The sequence below is a fragment of the Ursus maritimus genome, unplaced genomic scaffold (assembly GCF_017311325.1).
Source record: "Ursus maritimus isolate PB19 unplaced genomic scaffold, ASM1731132v1 scaffold_2, whole genome shotgun sequence".
Classification (NCBI taxonomy): Eukaryota; Metazoa; Chordata; class Mammalia; order Carnivora; family Ursidae; genus Ursus; species Ursus maritimus.
The window spans coordinates 53,200,450-53,219,632 of NW_024424452.1; the positions used below are offsets into that span (position 1 = coordinate 53,200,450).

At 40.3% G+C, this 19,183-nt stretch overlaps 1 protein-coding gene across 3 annotated transcripts in view; it reads left to right on the top strand.

Moving 5' to 3' along the window:
• GPATCH2 (G-patch domain containing 2) overlaps positions 1-19,183 on the top strand; it is a 193,446-nt gene that overhangs the window by 165,629 nt on the left and 8,634 nt on the right. For 2 of the 3 annotated variants that reach the window (XM_008685669.2, XM_008685667.2), the window contains one exon: positions 2,689-3,010. The exons of the other annotated variant lie outside the window; for it this stretch is intronic. In XM_008685669.2, coding sequence (XP_008683891.1) covers positions 2,689-2,909 — 221 coding nt within the window. In that variant the 3' untranslated portion in view covers positions 2,910-3,010. Of the gene's footprint in view, positions 1-2,688; positions 3,011-19,183 lie in introns of those variants that run through there. 3 annotated transcript variants of the gene reach the window in all.

Genomic DNA, 19,183 nt, shown 5'->3' on the forward strand with positions numbered 1-19,183 from the left:
ATACCTTGGAGGTCTTTCTTGGTTGCCACCATAATCATAATTTCAAAATAAAACTCGAATGACTCTTTTTGTTGTTATATTAGGGAAGAGTTTTGACAAAAGGCTTTTCTTTGTTAGGTGTGTGTGTGTGTGTGTGTGTGTGTGTAATTAAGAAGTCCATTTTTTACATTTTATATATGTGTGTGTGCATGTGTGCACAAAGAGATTATACATATATATATATACATACATATATATATATATATTATATATAAAATACATCTTTTGCCCGGTCTAGCAGTAAATAATGTTAGTTATGAATTTTTTTTATACCAGTCATTGCCATTCAAGCTGTTCGCAACTAAAATTTTTTTTTCCATTACACATTAAGGTACTTGTTTCAGTGAGCTACGAACCAATTGGACAAATCCAAAACCCTCTCATTATTGTGGTAACCTGGTTCTTATTCCCTGGTACTAATTCAGCAAATGACAATAGTGTATTCCATTCTCAGTCCTACAATGTACTGAGGATTGAGACTACCACAATTTCCAGTAAAGGGCTTTGAAAATCCATCGATTATAGTAAATGAAAGTCCGTTATTAAAACTTATTTCTGGCACTTTGCAGTTTCTGTCTTCTACAGTTCAGGATCATGGGGAACAATCCACTTGCTCTTCCCCAGAATGCCAGATACAAAGTACCACATAAAACAAACTATTGGTTCAACCTTGCTATTTCATTTATTGTTAATTTTTTTACCATGAAGTACATCTCCCAAGAACACATGGAAATGCAGAGGGACCATGTAAAGAATAAAATAATCCATTGGCCATTTCTGTAACCACCATCCAGGCCAAGAAATAGAACATTATACTCTGCAGTCCCATAGGTAATACTTTTGTTACTGATATTGGTGCTTGAGGATCCATCCTAAACATAATCTCAGAGAAGGAGAAGGACAGAGAGTCCCAACCTTCTTGGGTTGGGGGGAGGGGGGGAATGCAGTAGAGGTGCCCTCATAATCCCCAGTCAGGGAGGAAAAATTGATGATGTTGGGAAGGGGGTGGAGGGGGCTTGTGGGTCGGTGCCAAACAGAGCAGTGATCTTGTCAGCAGCTCCCCATTTCAACCCTCAGACTGTCCAGGAAGCCAGCCACCCACAGTTCAGAGCAGAAATATGCTGGACCCAGGGCTGAGCTAGTACATACACCAGAGGCATCCTCAGATCTTTGAAAAATGAGACGATCTTTAGCCCTGAAGGACTAGGGAGGGAAGGGTGAGCAAACACTGCATCCCTGTAAGCTTGCGACCTCAGAGTTCTACAACAGACTTCCTGGAAAGCCCTGATAGAGAAGATTGGGCTAAATATGTTCTCAATAAAACGACTGTTTTAAGATGCCCTCATCCCCTTTCCCACACCATCTCCAATATTAGTTTGATGATCACTTCCTCCTCCTGCAAGGGGAGTAACCACAAGAAATGCCCTGGTTATTAGAGTTCTGATCACTTTTAACTGGTTACCTCTAGATTTGCTAGATTCCCCTTTCATAGACCACAGTCTCACAGCTGCTGCCACAGGGTGGACAGAAATGGACCCATTGGAGTGCCAACCCGCTCCACAACAGACACGCAGACCAAGGCCAAGCGTGCAGTTGAAGGAGGGAGCTCAGGTCTTGTGGTTACTTGACTTTTACATCTGTTAACTTCTCAGTCATTTGACTTTAAATATTTAGTACTTCTACACTTTCCCCTAGAATCATATGTACAGTTTATAAGCTCCACTGTTTCCAGAAGAGCCTCCAAGAGAATTTAAGAGTCAATCTTTGAAAATGTCATCAAATAGAAAATGCTTAAAATGGGTGCATCTCTCAAGACATCTTTGCTAAGAACATAGAGGAAACAAGAGCTATTTCTAAAGCTCATGATAAGCACTGCCCAATCTCCTTTTCCAAAATAAGGAATGAAGGTAGGTAGGAGATAAGGGAAAAGAGAAGAGTTATTTTATATATCACCCTATCTGTAACTTTAATATTCTTTTCCTCTATTTTTTCCCTTCTTGCCTGCTTCTCTAGTGATCAAAACATAGAAATGAAAGAAGGAGGAAGAAAGGAATTATTATAGTCCAAATCATAAATAACAAGAAGAGGATTAGAACAATGTAAACAATCCCTAGGAATTAGGGACGTCATTGGTTATGTTTGTTTGGTTTGGTTTTGGTTTTGGTTTTATTGAATGTCAAGGCCCCAGGCAAATGTAAGATTATGGTGTTAAGTCGGTGATTTTCAGAATCATCATTGAGGCTAATGCAGGAATGAAAATAAATCTCTTTGTATTTTATCATTTACTGAGGATGCTTTGCATACACGAACTCAACCGCTTCTTGCACTTTCTGTGAGGTAGGCCAATGGACCTTGTTACACCTGCTTTACAGATGAGGAAACAAAAGCCCCAGGAAGTTAACTTAATGAGCTACTAAGTAGTAGAGCTGACACTCTAAACAAGATCTTTCTTCCATTGATCCCTCTACCCCTACAAGCTCCTTATCCCAAGGTGAATAGACAACCCTCCCCCTCACCACCCCGCACCCGGGTACCATGTTGAAAGAAAAACCTAGGAGAATATGATTTTCTTAGCTTGAGAGGATCTTCACCTATGTCTGTACTAACGTGTTTGGGGGGTTGTGTTTTTTTGTCATTTTGTAATTTCAGGATTTGTAGGGGAAAATGCCCAGCCAATCCTAGAAAACAACATTGGAAACCGAATGCTCCAGAATATGGGCTGGACACCTGGGTCAGGCCTTGGACGAGATGGCAAGGGGATCGCTGAGCCAATTCAAGCCATGCAGAGGCCAAAAGGATTAGGTCTCGGATTTCCTCTACCAAAAAGCACCCCCGCAACTGCCACTCTCAATTCAGGGAAGTCCGCCTAAGAAGAAAAGCAAAGAAAAGATGTTTTACGATTTTTATTCACGATATATATCCCATTGTCCTAAAATTACAACACAGCTTCTGTTTTTGAAGCAGAAATCTACATTGCCTCAAACTCATCACTCTAGCGTCCTAACTGCATACAGTCCTGCCACAGCGAGAGAAATGGGGTTCCGTCACAATTCCCGGTGCTAAAGTGAAAACCTTCACCTTTAAAAATTTTGCAGCAATTTTCAGCTATTTCTAGGTCTAAAGAACAGCTCATTTCTCCTGTTTATTTTGATCTCATAGGTCAATCATTTCTAGCTTAATTCATTCACGTGTGTGTGCCATGCCCAGGCAAATGTGAGCACACCCACAGGTTTCTCAGATGGGATAGGTCGGAAAGGATGGTGTTTCCTATCATCCCTAGAACTTGAAAGATCTATCATCACATCAATGAAGTCCTAAGCAAATCTTTGTTTGACAGCTTGCCAATTTCACATTCCTCAAATTTGGCTATTTGTGAGGGTTCTGTAACGGGGTGGTACCAATTAATCTATCCTTGGACAGTGTAGTATAAAGTTCACAGTTGACAAACAGCAGTTAATGTTTCCCCCAGACATTTTGACCAAAATAGACCTCATCATTGTTATCACCAGAGTGCCCACAACATTACCTTAATACAGATTTTACAAATTTTACCTCATCTAGAACATAAAAGAATTATTGAAAGAAAAATGTATTTTTTAAATTCACCATGACTGAACTGTAAATTCTATAAATCTAGACTGACTTCTACCTCTCTCTTCCCAAAGGCTGATATTTTTTTAAGATCAATGCAACAGTGGTAAACTAATTTTCAATTTTAACCATTGGAGTAACCTACTAGAATTATCGAATCAATTTATTTGAAAATTTAAATGGCTCTCCCAAGAATTCAGATTTCTGGCAATGATCCAGCCCATTTACAAGGTGAACAAGAAAATGAATGATAATGATTTGCCCTTTCTAACATCTAAGTAGTTACTTTAAAACCAAGCAAAACAAGTCATTTTTATTATGTGCCTCCTATTGTTATTTTTGAATCATCTGCTTCATAATGCCAGAGCTTCTAAATTGCTCTTAGTTTAGAAGATGTTGATCTTCATTATTAAGGACTGATAATATATTTATAATGGCTTTTATTGGTTGAGTAAAGGTCAAGATAACACATGTGAATCACCTTTCTAATGGAGTTTTTTAAGGCTTTTCTTTGTTTGTTTAAGAGCAGTTTCAGGTTCACAGAAAAATTAAGATGGTACAGGGACTTCTCATATACCCTCTGCCCCCAAACATGCACAGCCTCCCCCATCATCAACATCCCCCACCAGAGTGGGACATTTGTTACAACCGATAAGCCTGCATTGACATGTCATAATCATCCAAAGTCCACAGCTTACATTACAGTTCACTCTGGTCTTGTACATTCCGTAGGTTTGGATAAATGTATAATGACACGGATCCACCGTCGTAGTATCACACAGAGCAGTTTCAGTGCCCTGAAAATCCTCGATGCTCCATTCTAGTAGGTTTTAGAAACTTTTGCAAATGTTTTCTAAAGGAGGGAGGGAAGGTTTGTGCATATAGTAGACCTTCCCTAGGTGGTCTCCTAACTGCCAGTTGGGGAGAAAAAGGTCAGCCTGCCATTGGAGAGCCTCTATGATTTGCCAAATGTACACGTTTCTTTTAAGAATTATCTTCTTTCCTAGGGGTATTGTGGTAAGAGGACAGGTTGGTTAAGGGATTATAGACTACCAGGTGAACTGCTCTTTTGAGGCATTCTTATTGGATAGAGTAACCCTGTCGTATGATTATTTTTTATAAGTTTGTTTCTTTGAAATTTGCCATTTAAAAAGGAAATGTGTTTTGTTAAATACTCGTTCTAGCTATGTAAGGGGGGGAAGCTGGAGGAGATCATCTATATACCAGGTTAAAACTTCTTTATGATAGTGTAGAGAGTGCTCTAGGATCTATTAAAAAGATTTTTTTTAAAATCCATTGCCTAAAAATCTTCTAAAACCCTAGAATTTTGAAAAGCCAAATTTGGAGCCACTGAAAACACACAGTAAGGTTATTCTGAGACTGGTCCCAAATTCCTGAGGACTTGGCTGTTCTTTTCCACTCTGCGATATTCTAACCGTATTAGTGAGGAAGAGCAGAACATATACCAACTGGCACGGGGAAACTCCTTCATTAAATATTAGTCTTTATGAACATGTTGTACTGTTTCCTTTCTGGAAAGGTACCAGTCCTCTGAAGCAGCCCCTCAGAGATGCTCACTTAGCTTGGGTGTTGTTCTCGAACACTCCCTCCAAAGTAGTTTATGTTTACATCAGCAACAAGCAAAAGAAGGTCAAATTCTTGACGTCTAGAGCCCTCTGTGTGGCTCTCAGCGGACTTCAAATATTTTTTATGTTATGGACGTATTTAACTATATAGACTATATGAATCAATACTCAAAGTAGAGAAGTGGCAACATCCTAAGCTTCCCCCCGGCCCCACTATTATCACACAAACATACATCAGAAGCACATACATCCCTTCCCCATTCAGTCCTTAAGAACAATCAGTGCAGACCTGTTGTTCTGTTTGTACCCAAACTTAATTGGAGAAATAAACAATTAAAATACTGAATTTCTAATGTAAATCAAGTATCTTTTAAGATATGAAGCCCACTAATTTATGTTTCACGTATAGTTCTAGTTAATTTTTACCTGCTTGTTACTATGCACATAGAACCCAAAGCATCCAAAGGAATTCATGATTTAGAATGCACATTCACGTCTTCTGGAAAAGGTGGTTAAGATTTTTCTCTGCTCCTTTGTGAAGCCACTTTTCTACTCTACAGTATCTAAAGCCCCACATCAAATTGATCAGTTGGGCTAAAAACGTTAAGAGAATGCATAGGTCTCTTCCTTTACTGTCTAAATTACCCATCCCTGCCGGTCGCCAAGAGAGGCTGAACATGACTACCTTAGCAGCTCAACTTTTTTTCTTTGTATACTTGCTATACTTGATACTGATGAGACTGTGTGTTCATTTCCTTCCTTCCTTCCTGCCCCCAAATGTAATTTTTAAGGCTACTTTCCCCTCAAATTTGTTTGCTTTCATTTTTCAGTTACATGATACCCCTTTAAAAGAAAATGCTTAACTAACTAAAATATATGAATTAATTAGTCTCAACACTTGAATACATAGATTTTATAACTCATACCGTGGTTATCAAACAGAAGTTAAGACAGTAGGGTTAAAGATATGCACAATGTATACATATAGGTATGTTTACAGGGCACATATGTGTGCAATAAACAGACATGATTGCAAAATATTGCATTAATGTTTATTTTAACATTGTGAATTGATATTCTTGTAATGAATTGAACTGACAATTGCTTCTCTTTAGCACATTTTCATTTTGAGCCGATATTTCATGAACGAGAAAACCATTTCTTCCTATATTTTGTCTTTCTAAAAACAAGAAGTGTTCTAAATTAGTATTGTAAAATGAAGTTGGTTAGCAAAGACTATTTTGGAATTTTTTTTTTTTTTAGTTTTTTTTTTCCTTTGGTAGAATGCTACATTAATAGTACAACAAAGAATGAAAGAATAAAACAATGTTTAAAAATGTTATTTATAAGCAGTCATTGTCTTTGTGCTTTAAATATTTACCCCTTAACTTTAAAGTAATAAAAAATAAAATTAAAAATATTCTAAAAAATTTTTTAATTACTACCCTTTGATAATTAAGATCTAATAGTTACATTCATTGTTCATCTTTAAGCCCTGGAAAATTTCAATATTTTCAAAGAATTTTAGAAAAAAAATTGGTGAACATTTTTGACTCAGACATTTATTCACAGCTGACTGTGACCTCTTCTACCACATTTTCGTCATGTGTTTATTTTCTCCGAAGTTGGGCTAGAGTAATGGTCTCAAGGCCTCTTTCCACTCAAGCGTTCTCTGCTTCTCAAGGAGCAAGTACACGTTCTCTCTCTGGCCACTTGAAATATCAATGAGAATCATATATGTTCTAGTCACTCCATTTCCTCCTGGAACATTGTACCTTTCATAAACATGCTTGGGTATTTTAAATATTCTGTGATCCTCACTAAAGTGTTGAGTTTTGTTTGCTGTAAGAAGCATCTCACTATGGTGATAAAATTTTAGCTTCTCAGGGCACCTGGGTGGCTCAGTCGGTTAAGCGACTGTCTTAGCTCAGGTCATGATCCCAGGACCCTGGGATTGAGCCCCGCATCAGAAGGTCTCTGTTCAGCGGGAGACCTGTTTCTCCCTCTCCCTCTGCCCCTCCCCCAGCTTGTGCTCTCTCTCTCTCTCCCTCACTATCTCTCAAATAAATAAAAAAATCTTTAAAAAAAATTTTATCTTCTCTCCCTAAAACTAAGTAGAGTTGTTAGAGTAAGTAGATTTTTTTTTTATCCAGTAGGTATTAAATACTCATTTATTTAACAGGCTTGCAGTAATATATACTCAACTGACAAGTGGACCATGAAGGCTCCTTCTGCTGGGTTCCTACTAAGCAAAGACTCATTACTTCACACACCTGACATTTTAAGTAGATCCAGATTTGTCTCTAGTGAGCCAGTGCCATTAACTGCCAGGAGTATGATCTACTATTTCCACTTTTAGTTTTATCTGTACATTAGAGTTGTCTTCTGTCTTTGAATTGTCAGACAGTTTAAATCATTCCCAGATTCACAGACCTCACTCCTGTTTCATTATCAGAATGTCCTGTTTACCCCTTAATCTTTCAAGGATGAAGTTGGGTAGCAATTGAAGGCGATTTCTGTGCTTGTTTAGGTTTTGGTTTTGGTTTTTGTTTTAGTTTGAATTTTCAAAATAAATCGCTAGCATTTTAAATAAGTGTATGATAATTGATTTTTCCGGTATAAGACCATAGAGATAAGACTGTATTATGATAGTATCCCAGATAAAAAGACAACCCCCCACATCTATTTTTTACCTATTTTTCATCTTCCTATTAAATTTCCAAGAAATGTTTATTCTTCCTGAGGCAGCATTGTTTAATAAAAGCAGAGACGGTGAGAACTAGTAAGCTAACTCAACGTATACTTAAAATACGCTTCCTAAAATAGCAATTTCCTGCATCCCTTACTGAGGTGAATGTCTTCAAATGCTAAAACTTCATAATACTGATGAGCAAATGAGTTTGGGGTGAGGGTGGGAGTTAGGGTCTGTCCGATGGCCAGGTGGCAAATCTGGAATTCTAAAGTTCTTTGTGGATGGCTACAATTCATTATGGAAACGATAGGTCACCCACAGTACATGCACCAAGTATGAAACTCACAAAAAATTTTTAATGTGCCCTTGGGAGCACACGTTAAGGGTGTGAAAATTGCAGTGCAAAACCCCAGTATTTCTAACACAACGGCTATCGTGTCTAGGCTCTCAGCAGTCAGTACAGTGGTCCCTAATTCCTAAGGCTTGGGTCTTGACCCTCCCACAACTTTACGTGCCTTTCCTATTACAGTGTGACTTCGGATTCCTTTTCACGCATCTGAGTCTACTTCACATGTTTTAATATCACAGGACAGCCTTCCAAAATGAGGAAACAATCACCAAGCACACGGGCAACCAGCATGTTTTGACTCCTATGCCATTGCATTTCTCCATTAGGTCCCTTAACAACTCAGCTAGAAACAGGCGGCAGGTTTTCCCCCCACTCGGTGAGTAATTGTCGGCGCTGCAGTGACAGATGTGCGATATAGCAGCTTCTTCAGGAAAAAATTAACAGTTTGTCCAGCATGTCAGCTCGCTCTTTTTAGTGCTTGGGAGGTCTTGGCCCCATTATGGATGATTTAGAAATTGAGGCAAGCAAAGACCAGCTGCCTTTGCTGAAAGCCTTCGTCGGTCTCCCTCATCTGCATTCCAAGATTCACTCACATCCAGAAATTGGTGGATCCCCTCTGGCCACAAGATGAGTGTGGGCTGACAATGCCTTGATTTGTTGAGAGAGAGAATAAATGGGTTTTTCAGAAGATGAGGAAATATCACCATTACTGGCCAATTTGCAGCATTTTATCTGTTCTTCAAACATGTCACTTTTGTTATTGTTGCATGGTAATTACATAGTGAAACGGAAAGAAAACAAATTCTGGTTACGTATTCAGATGGATTGCAAAATCATATAATCCTGATAAATGCCCATTTATGATACACACGGATGAAAGGTTCATTTTAATTTTGAATGGCTCGCTCGGCCATAAATGGGATACAGGATTAAATCCCAGAGAATCTGATTACATAAAAGCAAATAGTCTTTCCCTTCACTTCTTCAGATCAGGGAATTCAAGGGGGGACGGGAAAGCATTTTTGTAAACACGATTTTCCCAAGACAATACAAAAAGTGAATTCAGCATTGCGATCTCGAATGCGAACTTTCAGTGAAAGCAGGGAGTTATCTCGTCGTGAGGCTCATCGGTCAGTCAGTCCTGAGTGGGGCCTTTGCAGAAGGATTTGCAGCCCTGTGTTTTGAAGCTCAGTTTCCTGCTCACTTCTGCGATCTCGCCAAACATTTTTATGCTAGAAATCCAAGTGCTTTTCTTATGTCCTTTTTCTAAGAGTATTTCTCCCCCATTCCCAGGACCCATTATTGTAAATAAATGTTGCCAGTGGAAGTCTAGCTGGACATACTGATAATGCAAAGTGAGGAAACGTAAAGGAACAAGGGGGCCAGCACCCCAGGATTGCTACTTACGGTGTTGGTGTGTCAAGAATGAGTCTCTGCTTAGTGGGAACCCAGCAGAAGGCGTGTTCATGGTCCACTCATCAGATGAGTAGATGTTACCGTAAAACCGTTAAATGAGTGTCTAATACCTATTGGCTCCCAAGTCTGCTGTGACAGGGAAGGAGGGGGCACACCAGCTCTTAACGGCCTTGGCCCGGGGGAAACCCGTGTCACTTCTGCTCAGAATCCGTCAGCCAGAACTTGTCACATGGACCCAACTGGATTTCAAGGAAGCTGCAGAAACTCGGGGAGCACATGTGAGCACTCTTTCTGCCACATAATCTTAATAGGACATGTCCACACTATTAAATAGCAAAGTCGTATCTACCATATTTTATTGAATCTAAGATACCATCAATTTGAGATGTACCTGAATTTTATGTACTGTTAAGGAAGAAAACAAAACACTGACCTACTACGACCCGCCGCCCATGGCAAGATGGTCCCAACCTCGGAAATACTAAACTGTGAAAATATGACAAAGCATGTTCATAAATAGCAAACGAATGGTGCCGAGAAACAACGCTAAGGAATGTCAGGGAAGGCCGCATGGATAGGCGGGATTAGACGGGCTCCTTGAAGAAAGATACGGTTCATCTAGAAATAAGGGCTCGTAACTGCCGCTGTGTGTGATATAAATGGCACAGACACGGGCGTGATTCCAAGCTGGATTCCTGGCCCAGCCCTAGTGCCTTCTGTATGACTTGACGCTAATGCAGGAGTTTCGGGCTTCTTTGCTGAAGTTTGAAATAATTATAGCAACCTCAGTTAGGAGGGTTAAATGTAATAATGTCCATAAAATACCCTAGTACAGCAACTGCCACATAGAAGGTGCTTTGAATTTGGTACATTTTTCTGTTTCCGATGAAGTGATAAATTGGGTTTTTTGTTTAAAAACAAAGGAGAGAAGGTTGGAGACAAGTATTAAGACATTTTGACTTTGCTAGCAGTTCCCAACAAGGACAGCAATACTCAACAATCCTCCTGATTTCATACCCGTTGATGACATATCCTTAATAATAAAATTCTGCCATGACTCCCAAGTATTAGCTTTTTAAAAATCCATTCAGGGTACCTGGGTGTCTCAGTCAGTTAAACGGCAGACTCTTAATTTCAGCTCAGGTCATGATCTCCATGCTGGATGTGGAGTCCGCTTGAGATTCTCTCTCTCCCTCTTCCTTTGCCCCTCCCCACCCCACTCTCTCTCCCTTCCTCTCTCTCTCTCAAAAAAATAAAAATCCATTCAACTAAAACCTATAAATGATAAAAATACAGAATTCAATCACCTGCACTCAATAATTTCTTACTAGCTGACTGAAAATCATTCAGGGACTAGTGACCATGCCTACCGAGGCCTTTGGAACCTACCACAGCTCTTGTTATGCTACTCGGCTCGCAGAACTGGGAGGCATAGAACCCACTGAGGATGTAGTATGTCCAGAACTCTAAGAAGAGCTAAGGCTTTGACAAGTGCCTCAGATAAGTTGCTTGCTTAAGATGCTTCATGGAAATTCTGTCTTTTCACAGGATCTTTTTGAGAATACATTCTGGAACAGGGCCTACCAAACTTCAGAGTCCGTAAGAATCTCCAGGGAGCACTTAAAATATGGAGGTTGTCAAACGGTACTCTCAAAAAGGCATCTGAGCATAAGTATGCCGTTGAGAAAGACTGTCCTGGAAGAACCAGATTGGGTCACCCCCAAACCTTGCTACATCGAAGCCCAGTCTCCTACAATGGACCCTACCCAGGTCATCAGCCCCAGCTCTCCCTTTCTGGGAACTGTCCTCAATGCCACCACCCTCCCACCCTTTCCCAGAGGCAATTCCCAGGAATTGAAAATTAAGAGATTTAATTCTGCCCATGGTGTGAATGATCTCTTGAATGGAGAAACCACGAACAGGGAACAGAGAAAGGCAGTATGTTAATGAGTTAAAGCATGGAGCAGAGGAGCCAGGAATGAAGATGAGAACAAAAACACTGGGTGTCTCCCACAGCCCTGGAGCCTGGTGTAAGGTTGCTAGATGTCCTCTTCAAAAAAGACCAGGGGTCCATGCCAGGGAAGGTGGAGAGAAAACAACACTTTTCTGTAGGAGAATGTAACCTCTCTTTCCACAGGACTGGCCTTTTGGATTTGGGGGCAGAATACTTACCACGTGGGCCTAAACATCTTATTAGCAAACAGATAAATCAGAAGGCGAACCGTTCGCATTACACAAAGATTTTTCATGTTGTAAAAGAGCACAGGGTCCCTTTAGGTAGCATTTTCTCAAGTGCTTATTTACAGATCATTAAATACCTAACAGAGGGAAAAAGTAAAAGCTGAAGTGCTTAAGCCAGTATTTATTAAATATCCATCATAGATTCAGATAAAGCAAATCTAAAATCATAATGACAGTTAATTGTCCAGTTTTTAGATTTTTATGTTAGCAGACAGGAAGCTAAAATAACAGCCTGTCCAGGTTAATACAGGACTCCTGAGCATTCTACCGTGGTTATAATTCTTTTCTGAGGGCTTATCCTCAGTCCCAGAAGACACCCCTTTATCTTATAATAAATGTCCCTTTTTTGTACAAGTTAAGCTTTCTGTTATTTCCAGAGAGTACTCATTTTCTGCTGGATGTTGGCTAATATGTAAATGTATTATAAAACACCCAAAAGTACTCCCATGACTTGACCAACTGAATTTTCTCTGACTGTGCAATCATCGAAGAATTTATAGTTTTAAAGGAGCTATTACACCTTATAATGCTTTAATAAAGTTCCACCTTGTAGCAATGGAGTATTTTAAATGACTTGGCCTCATTTGCCTTTTCTTTTTTCAACTGAGCCCGACTCTTATCAAATTCTAAGCCAATGGTTCCTGTCTGTGGAAGAGGCCTATTACCGCAAAGGACTCTCAGAAGATTGAAAAAGAATTCTGAATATTAGTTACTTTACTTTTTAAATATGTTAATGGATATATAGCACAGAACATTTTTCTCTGAGCTGTTATACAATTTTTATGTGTCACAGAGTAAGGAGAGCATGGCGAATCTGTAAAATATGATTAGAAGCCACTTCCGGCAGCCTTTCCATCCCATCTTACAGCTACCCGGCAATCACGCTCCCAGGCTACTGAGTTCAGCTGGTTGTTGAGGAAAAATGGCGGTCACTGCTAAAATGGTTTCCCTTGAAATCAGCAACTGCCCTGTTTCCCCACCCAGCTCATCACCTGCCTCCAGCCTATCAGACAGGAGTTCCAGGACTCCCTCCATAGAGAGGAAGCAAACAAGCAAGCAAGCAAGCAAGGCGGGCAGAAAACAGAGAGCAATGCTACAGCAGAAGGAGCACTGGACCAGGGGTTGGCGAACCTGGATTAAAATTAGGTGCACCTCTTACCTCTTCAGGACGCTCGCCTACCTGTTCTGGTTCTGTATCCAAATTTATAAGATGATGAGGTTGGGTAGGAAAAGGAATTGATATTTCTGAGTGTCTGCTCTGTGCTGGGGATTTCATACATAATTTCCCAGTGAACTTCACTGAAAGGTATGGCTACTTCTCATTGCTCTTTCTCAGTAATAAAGATTAGACAACACAACTTCATAATGTAGATGAACTGGGGGGAAATTGTGTTTCTAAACCAGTAGAAAGTCCAAATACTTAATATTTAAGGACACACAATGTTATTGTTTACAGGTAAATTACTAATAATTTCAATTCACATTGAAGAAAATTTTACTGAAACACGTAATACTCAAATCGGTGTTTGTCTGCAAATAGCATTTGTATGGTAGCAAGAGTTTTGAAAATTTTATTTTCCCTAAGTATTTTATTCCCCCGTAGTGTGTTTTGGATGTTAATTGACTGGATGAAAATATCATTGTGGTGAACAGGCATGCACTACCCAGCCCAAGTCTCAATGACCACAAATTCAAAATTTGTGGGGCCCATATAACTGAGATTTGATAATATCCTTTGATATATGTCTCATGATGTGTCCGGTTTCTGATCATACAGAATACCACTAACTTGACAAAATGACCTTGGTCAAGAGCCCATGATTTCCCAGAACAATGAAGAAGAAAGTGATGGTGTTTTCTTTTTTTTTCTCTTAAAGAACTAGGGTCCAGGGTAATGACCTTAACCCCATATAGAGTTTGAAGCATTGGAACAAGTTCAGAAAAAATCAAGACAAATGACTAAAGGCTAAGGGGATTGACTTTAAGAAAAATATAGGCAATGAATAATGTCGACTTTGCTAAATAATGACCGCAGAGAAGGTTTAATAATCCCAAGAATATTTTAAAGACACAAACATCAGAAGGAATAGAATTATTTCAGGAATTACCCTTTTGTTCTAGAATGAGAGAAGTATAGATGGATTGGTTTAAATTTTTTTTAAATGATGTTTGAGTAAAAGGAAACCAACGTGTCTATTTTAATGGAAACATTAGAGTAATCAAAGGAAGAACTCTTATGACATCTCATTCTGAATTAATTGAAGCCCTTTGTGAATCCATTGAAGGCAATGATTCAGCCCAGCTCAGGGATGATGGGCAGAAATAGTCTAACATCCCTGAGAATCTCATCTCCTGTCTGCACTACCAAACCATCTCGGCAGTTAGGTTGTTAAGCTGAAAAGGTTTTTGGTGTATCTTCTCACTGGGCACAGGCATTCTGTCCATTCTTTTGCTGATGAGTAGCATAGGGTTTTGCTGTGACCCTTTCTGGGTCTATTCTTTAATCTGACTTTTGCAGCTGTGAAAATAACCAAAGTACCTCACAGGTCATTAGGCTAGGTAAACTGCTCATTACGGACTGAAATGAGACCAATGATAGTCATATTCTGCCAATGCAGACTGGGTCTACTTCCTACCATCTAATTAAGTGACACTTGCAAAGTATTTATGGAGCGTCTACCATATGCTTATCACTGAGCTGGTCACCGTGAGGATTCATAAGAATTTCATCGTGTACTCACTGCCCACAAGAGACTTAGGATCTTTTTAGAGACATCCAACATATATTCAGGAATAATACTTAAATATTTTATAATGAGACTGGCATAGGCGCTCGCCAGTGAGAGTGGCTGCCCATCCTATCTGAACGGATGCCAGCTACAAATAATTGATACGGTGTAATGGTGTGTGTTGGTGAATACCAGCCCAACTTAACATCTGATTATTTTTTAAGTTGGAGGGAAAAAAACTACACCTAAAATGAAACATTGAATATAATCATATGCCAATACACATGACGGAACAACAATGCTGTATGTGCTGCCCTTCCCCATCCATGGTGGACAATATTGATCAATAATTGTGTTCCTTCACGATGAACCCAGGTGTAGTCCTTGGCAGTCAAAGGCAATCAAAGTTAACGCGTGTGACAAAATCCATTTCCAATCCCTTACAGACGCTATAAGCGGTGGTCACAGAAGGGGGAAAATGTCAAGACACCTAACCATACAAACCTCCAATGAAACTTTCTTGATACTCTTCAGGAACTTCTTGTTTACCCTTCATCAAGTGAATCTCCCTTTTTACAAATGCTCGCATATTGGTTTTTCCCATCCCCTTTCCTTGCCTATGCCCTTCCTCTTATCTGGTGAAAGAGATTTCCCAGGAATCTCTGTACATTTAGAATCAGGTTAAACCTCATCTCTTGGGGCGCCTGGGTGGCACAGCGGTTAAAGCGTCTGCCTTTGGCTCAGGGCGTGATCCCGGCGTTACGGAATCAAGCCCCACATCAGGCTCTTCCGCTATGAGCCTGCTTCTTCCTCTCCCACTCCCCCTGCTTGTGTTGCCTCTCTCGCTGGCTGTCTCTATCTCTGTCGAATAAATAAATAAAATCTTAAAAAAAAAACAAAAAAAAAACTCATCTCTTGCTACAAATCTTACCCTAATAATTTTTATACACCTTTTTAAAGCACTGATTAGCACAGGTAAAATAATATTTTTAACTTTCTTTGAGGCAAGGACTAGGATTATTTTTTAATAGCACTCTCATCATTTACTTTGTATCTATCTTCTAACCTTATTTTTATTTTAAGCTCCTTGGCCCAGAGAGTATATATTCACTTTTAGCGACACTGTACACAATGATAATCGACCCATAACTGAAATTTAGCTGACCAAATCAATGAATGAACGAAAAACAAAATTCTACAGGTCCAAAGGCTATATGCAAAAATTAGGGATGTTTAAAATTGCCCCACATTTTTGAGAATGCCCAAAGCCGAAGAGATGTTTGCACCATTTTATTTAAGATAAAATACCTTTGCAAGCAAATGCAGTAGGAACGAGTGGAGATATTTCACACAGGGCTGCCTCCGGCCAAATCTCTTAACTAAGAGGAAAAGTTCACAGAAATCTGGAAACAAAATGCCGCCAGAGGTGACAAGACAACATTCACTCGCTTCCCTCCAGTGAGTGTAATTTCTTAGTGAGGCCAGCTGGCGCTTTACCCAAGCTTACCTGGGGTCAAACCTGCTGGTAACTAACTGTGTTGTTCTGATTTAGAAATAAAGGATTGACTCCGAGGTGTCTATAAAATCATTCTGCAGGATGATCAATCCCAACTTCAACACCAGAATGAGAGGTAAACCGTCACTCGGGCTGCTGTTGGAGCGCGTGCTTAGCTCAGGCTGCGGGCTGGGGCTGGGGCTGGGGTGGAGGTCACCGGGCAGCCTCCGGGACGGGCTTAGCGCACGCTGGCTGCGCTTGCTCCCCGCTGCCCGCGGAGGCTGCCCCCGTCTCGGGCCCTGTGTGAATGAATGGCCCATAAGTCCACAAAGTGGTTTTTTTGAAATCTGAATAAGAGCTCAGCTATCATCTCCAAAATTGTGGCTTATCAAGTAGGAATTATGAAGAGATCCTGTTTTTCACTTTGTTCTATTGGCAAGCCTCCTCCGCGGCGCGGACTCGCCGTAATAAGCCGTCATCCGATACAATTGTTTTGGAATATGGTCTCCGTGTTTGATTGCAGGGTCTGCAGCCTCCAGACAGTAGGAATGCAATGCTTAAGCTTCCTCACTTATTGCCTGCTGCTGTACAAATATAGGATCTGGCAATTTCGCCTAAAGCCTTCGTCTCCCGCTATATACACCCACTCTGGGAGGTACTGGGAATGCAACTTTCCACGGGCTCTGAGACAAGAGGAGGCCCGTAAAGCCGAAATCAGAGCCAAGGTATGGGTCTGCCTCGTGCATAATCAACCCACAAAACACAGTCTGACGGACCCCTTGCTACAGTTGAACCTTGGCCTCCCCACCACTGAAATAAAAAATAAAATAAGCAACAGCCAAATCCTCATAAATGCTGAAAAGAAGCAGCTGGTAGCGAAAGACTACTTTAATAATAGGAATAAAAACAAAGCCGAAGCTAGGCACAAAAAGGCTTATATCCGGAAGGAAAAAAAGAATTAACGTGAAGAAAGGGATCAAAGCCACTTCTGTATCATGCATCCCGGTAGCAGAGGAGAAATAGAAACTTCAAAATCAGAAACGATTCTGACACTCCCCAGATCATAGAAAACAAGGTATCTTTTAAATCCCTATGTTAACACACTCCTCCAGGATAGGGTTAGGGTCATTTCCATTTCCTCCCTCAGTAGAGGAAATCACCAATAAAAACCATGATGATGGCACCGTCTTCTGGATGTAGGCACACCGGCGCTGACCCTGCCTGGCCCCTGAGTCCTCATTGAATTTTGTTAATGAAAATGCTCTCCTATTAACCGCATTCCTAAGTCCTTTATAATTCAGCAATTTGTCTATTTAGTGAGCCAAGGCCACTTTTACGGAATATCGATTACCCAAGATTTGAATACATGTGTGATGTGAACAATGATTGGTAAAATTTGGTATATTTCTAAAACTGCGTGGGCAACATTTAGAGCTATCAGTGTAAAACCTGCCAGTATTTGGAAATTTTGAGAGACGTCAGCTAACTTTGTGTCCTTTTTGCCCTCACAGGATGGTCAACCCAATCAGGAAAGATGAGGGTACGATTTGGGATGCAACACGGTATTCTAGAAAAAGCGTCAGTTCACGGGCAGTGTCCCGGCCTCAGCACACTGCGTTGTCCTGGGTGGAGTCAGTCTTTGGAAGCCTCTATTTGCTCCTTTTTCTGCTCTTGCTTTCTGTAGAGGCTGCTTTTAGACAACCAACTGGAGTAATGAAAGCTGAGTAAGGTAGAAAAGCCCACAGGGGCCACCGACTGAATACAGACATGGCTATCAGGGGACCCACCTCAAAATATCAATAAGCCCTAGCTGACCAATGGGCTACTTATGTCCAGGCACAGGTACCAAAAAAGGACAATTCCATGTGTTCCCAAACCCCCTCACCTCCCCTGCACTTCGCTACAGCCCCCCACGCTGCCTGGGCAGCCAGTTGCTCCTTGGCTGTCCCTCTCTCACCCTCGGCTCCTTTACGTTGTATTCAGTAAACAGTTTCCTTTGTTCTGCCTGGGGGGAATTCTTTCCCCTCCTGAGCCCTAGGCCTCCACCCTATGGGGTCGCCCTGCACTTCCTAAAACGGTTGTAAGGAAAACCAAATCAAACGGCGTCACGTAAAAAACACTTTGAAAATGGAAATGTTATGTAACTCTGTACAGAGAGTTTACGACGAGTGTCCAGAAGTTTTCCATAAAACTATAGATGTTCAAAAATTAAAGATACCTGCTGGTAGATTAGTTCTTCCACTGAACTTTAAAGAAAATTAAGCCTTCCCTACACAGGGGTAGAAGTAGATATTGTAGGTGGAGGGAATAGAGTGTAAATGGAGGTGGGAAAATGCATACGTGGTTTATTAAAATTTAGAAGGTCATCTCGTCCGCGGAGAGCATGGGACAGATAGTATTAAGAAAATTGTTGTTTTTGGTGTCTATGTTTTAAATGGCCAAATTTCCCATCCTTTCCTTTCAAATGTTAGTTACAGCGATACTAACAACTCATACACCACGTGTCACATCTAAATGGGTAAATATTTACAGCTCAATCTGTATTTTAGCTTTTTTTACACAATGCTCCCCATAGAACGGTTAACATCAACCAAAAAAAAAAAAATTCAAAATAGTTTCCCAATTTCCTTTGCTGTTCTTTGCTATAATGGCTGATTTTTTATGTTAATGTTTCTATTGTTTTAATATTCTTGCTTTTCTCATTCATATTCTAAGGGATTATTGTTAGTGCCGACTCACTTGATTTATCATTTAGAGAAAGCACTTGTTGAAAAAGTCAGCATGGGATATTAAATGATGATTGCCGCAATGAGTTCCTTCTCAACATCTGCAAAGACAATTTTGCCTTTTCTTCTTCCACTTAACTCTACACGAGAGATCTTAAATGTACTTCAATAGGCTTCATATCTGCTCACAGAACCTCATCCTAAAATCTAAGACGTTTAAAAACAGTCGTGTTCCTAATGCTTCGTTTTCTTGGTCAAAGTAAAATACGCACATATGTACCAAGGTAGCCTGGAAGTATAATACATGCCATCTTTCCCT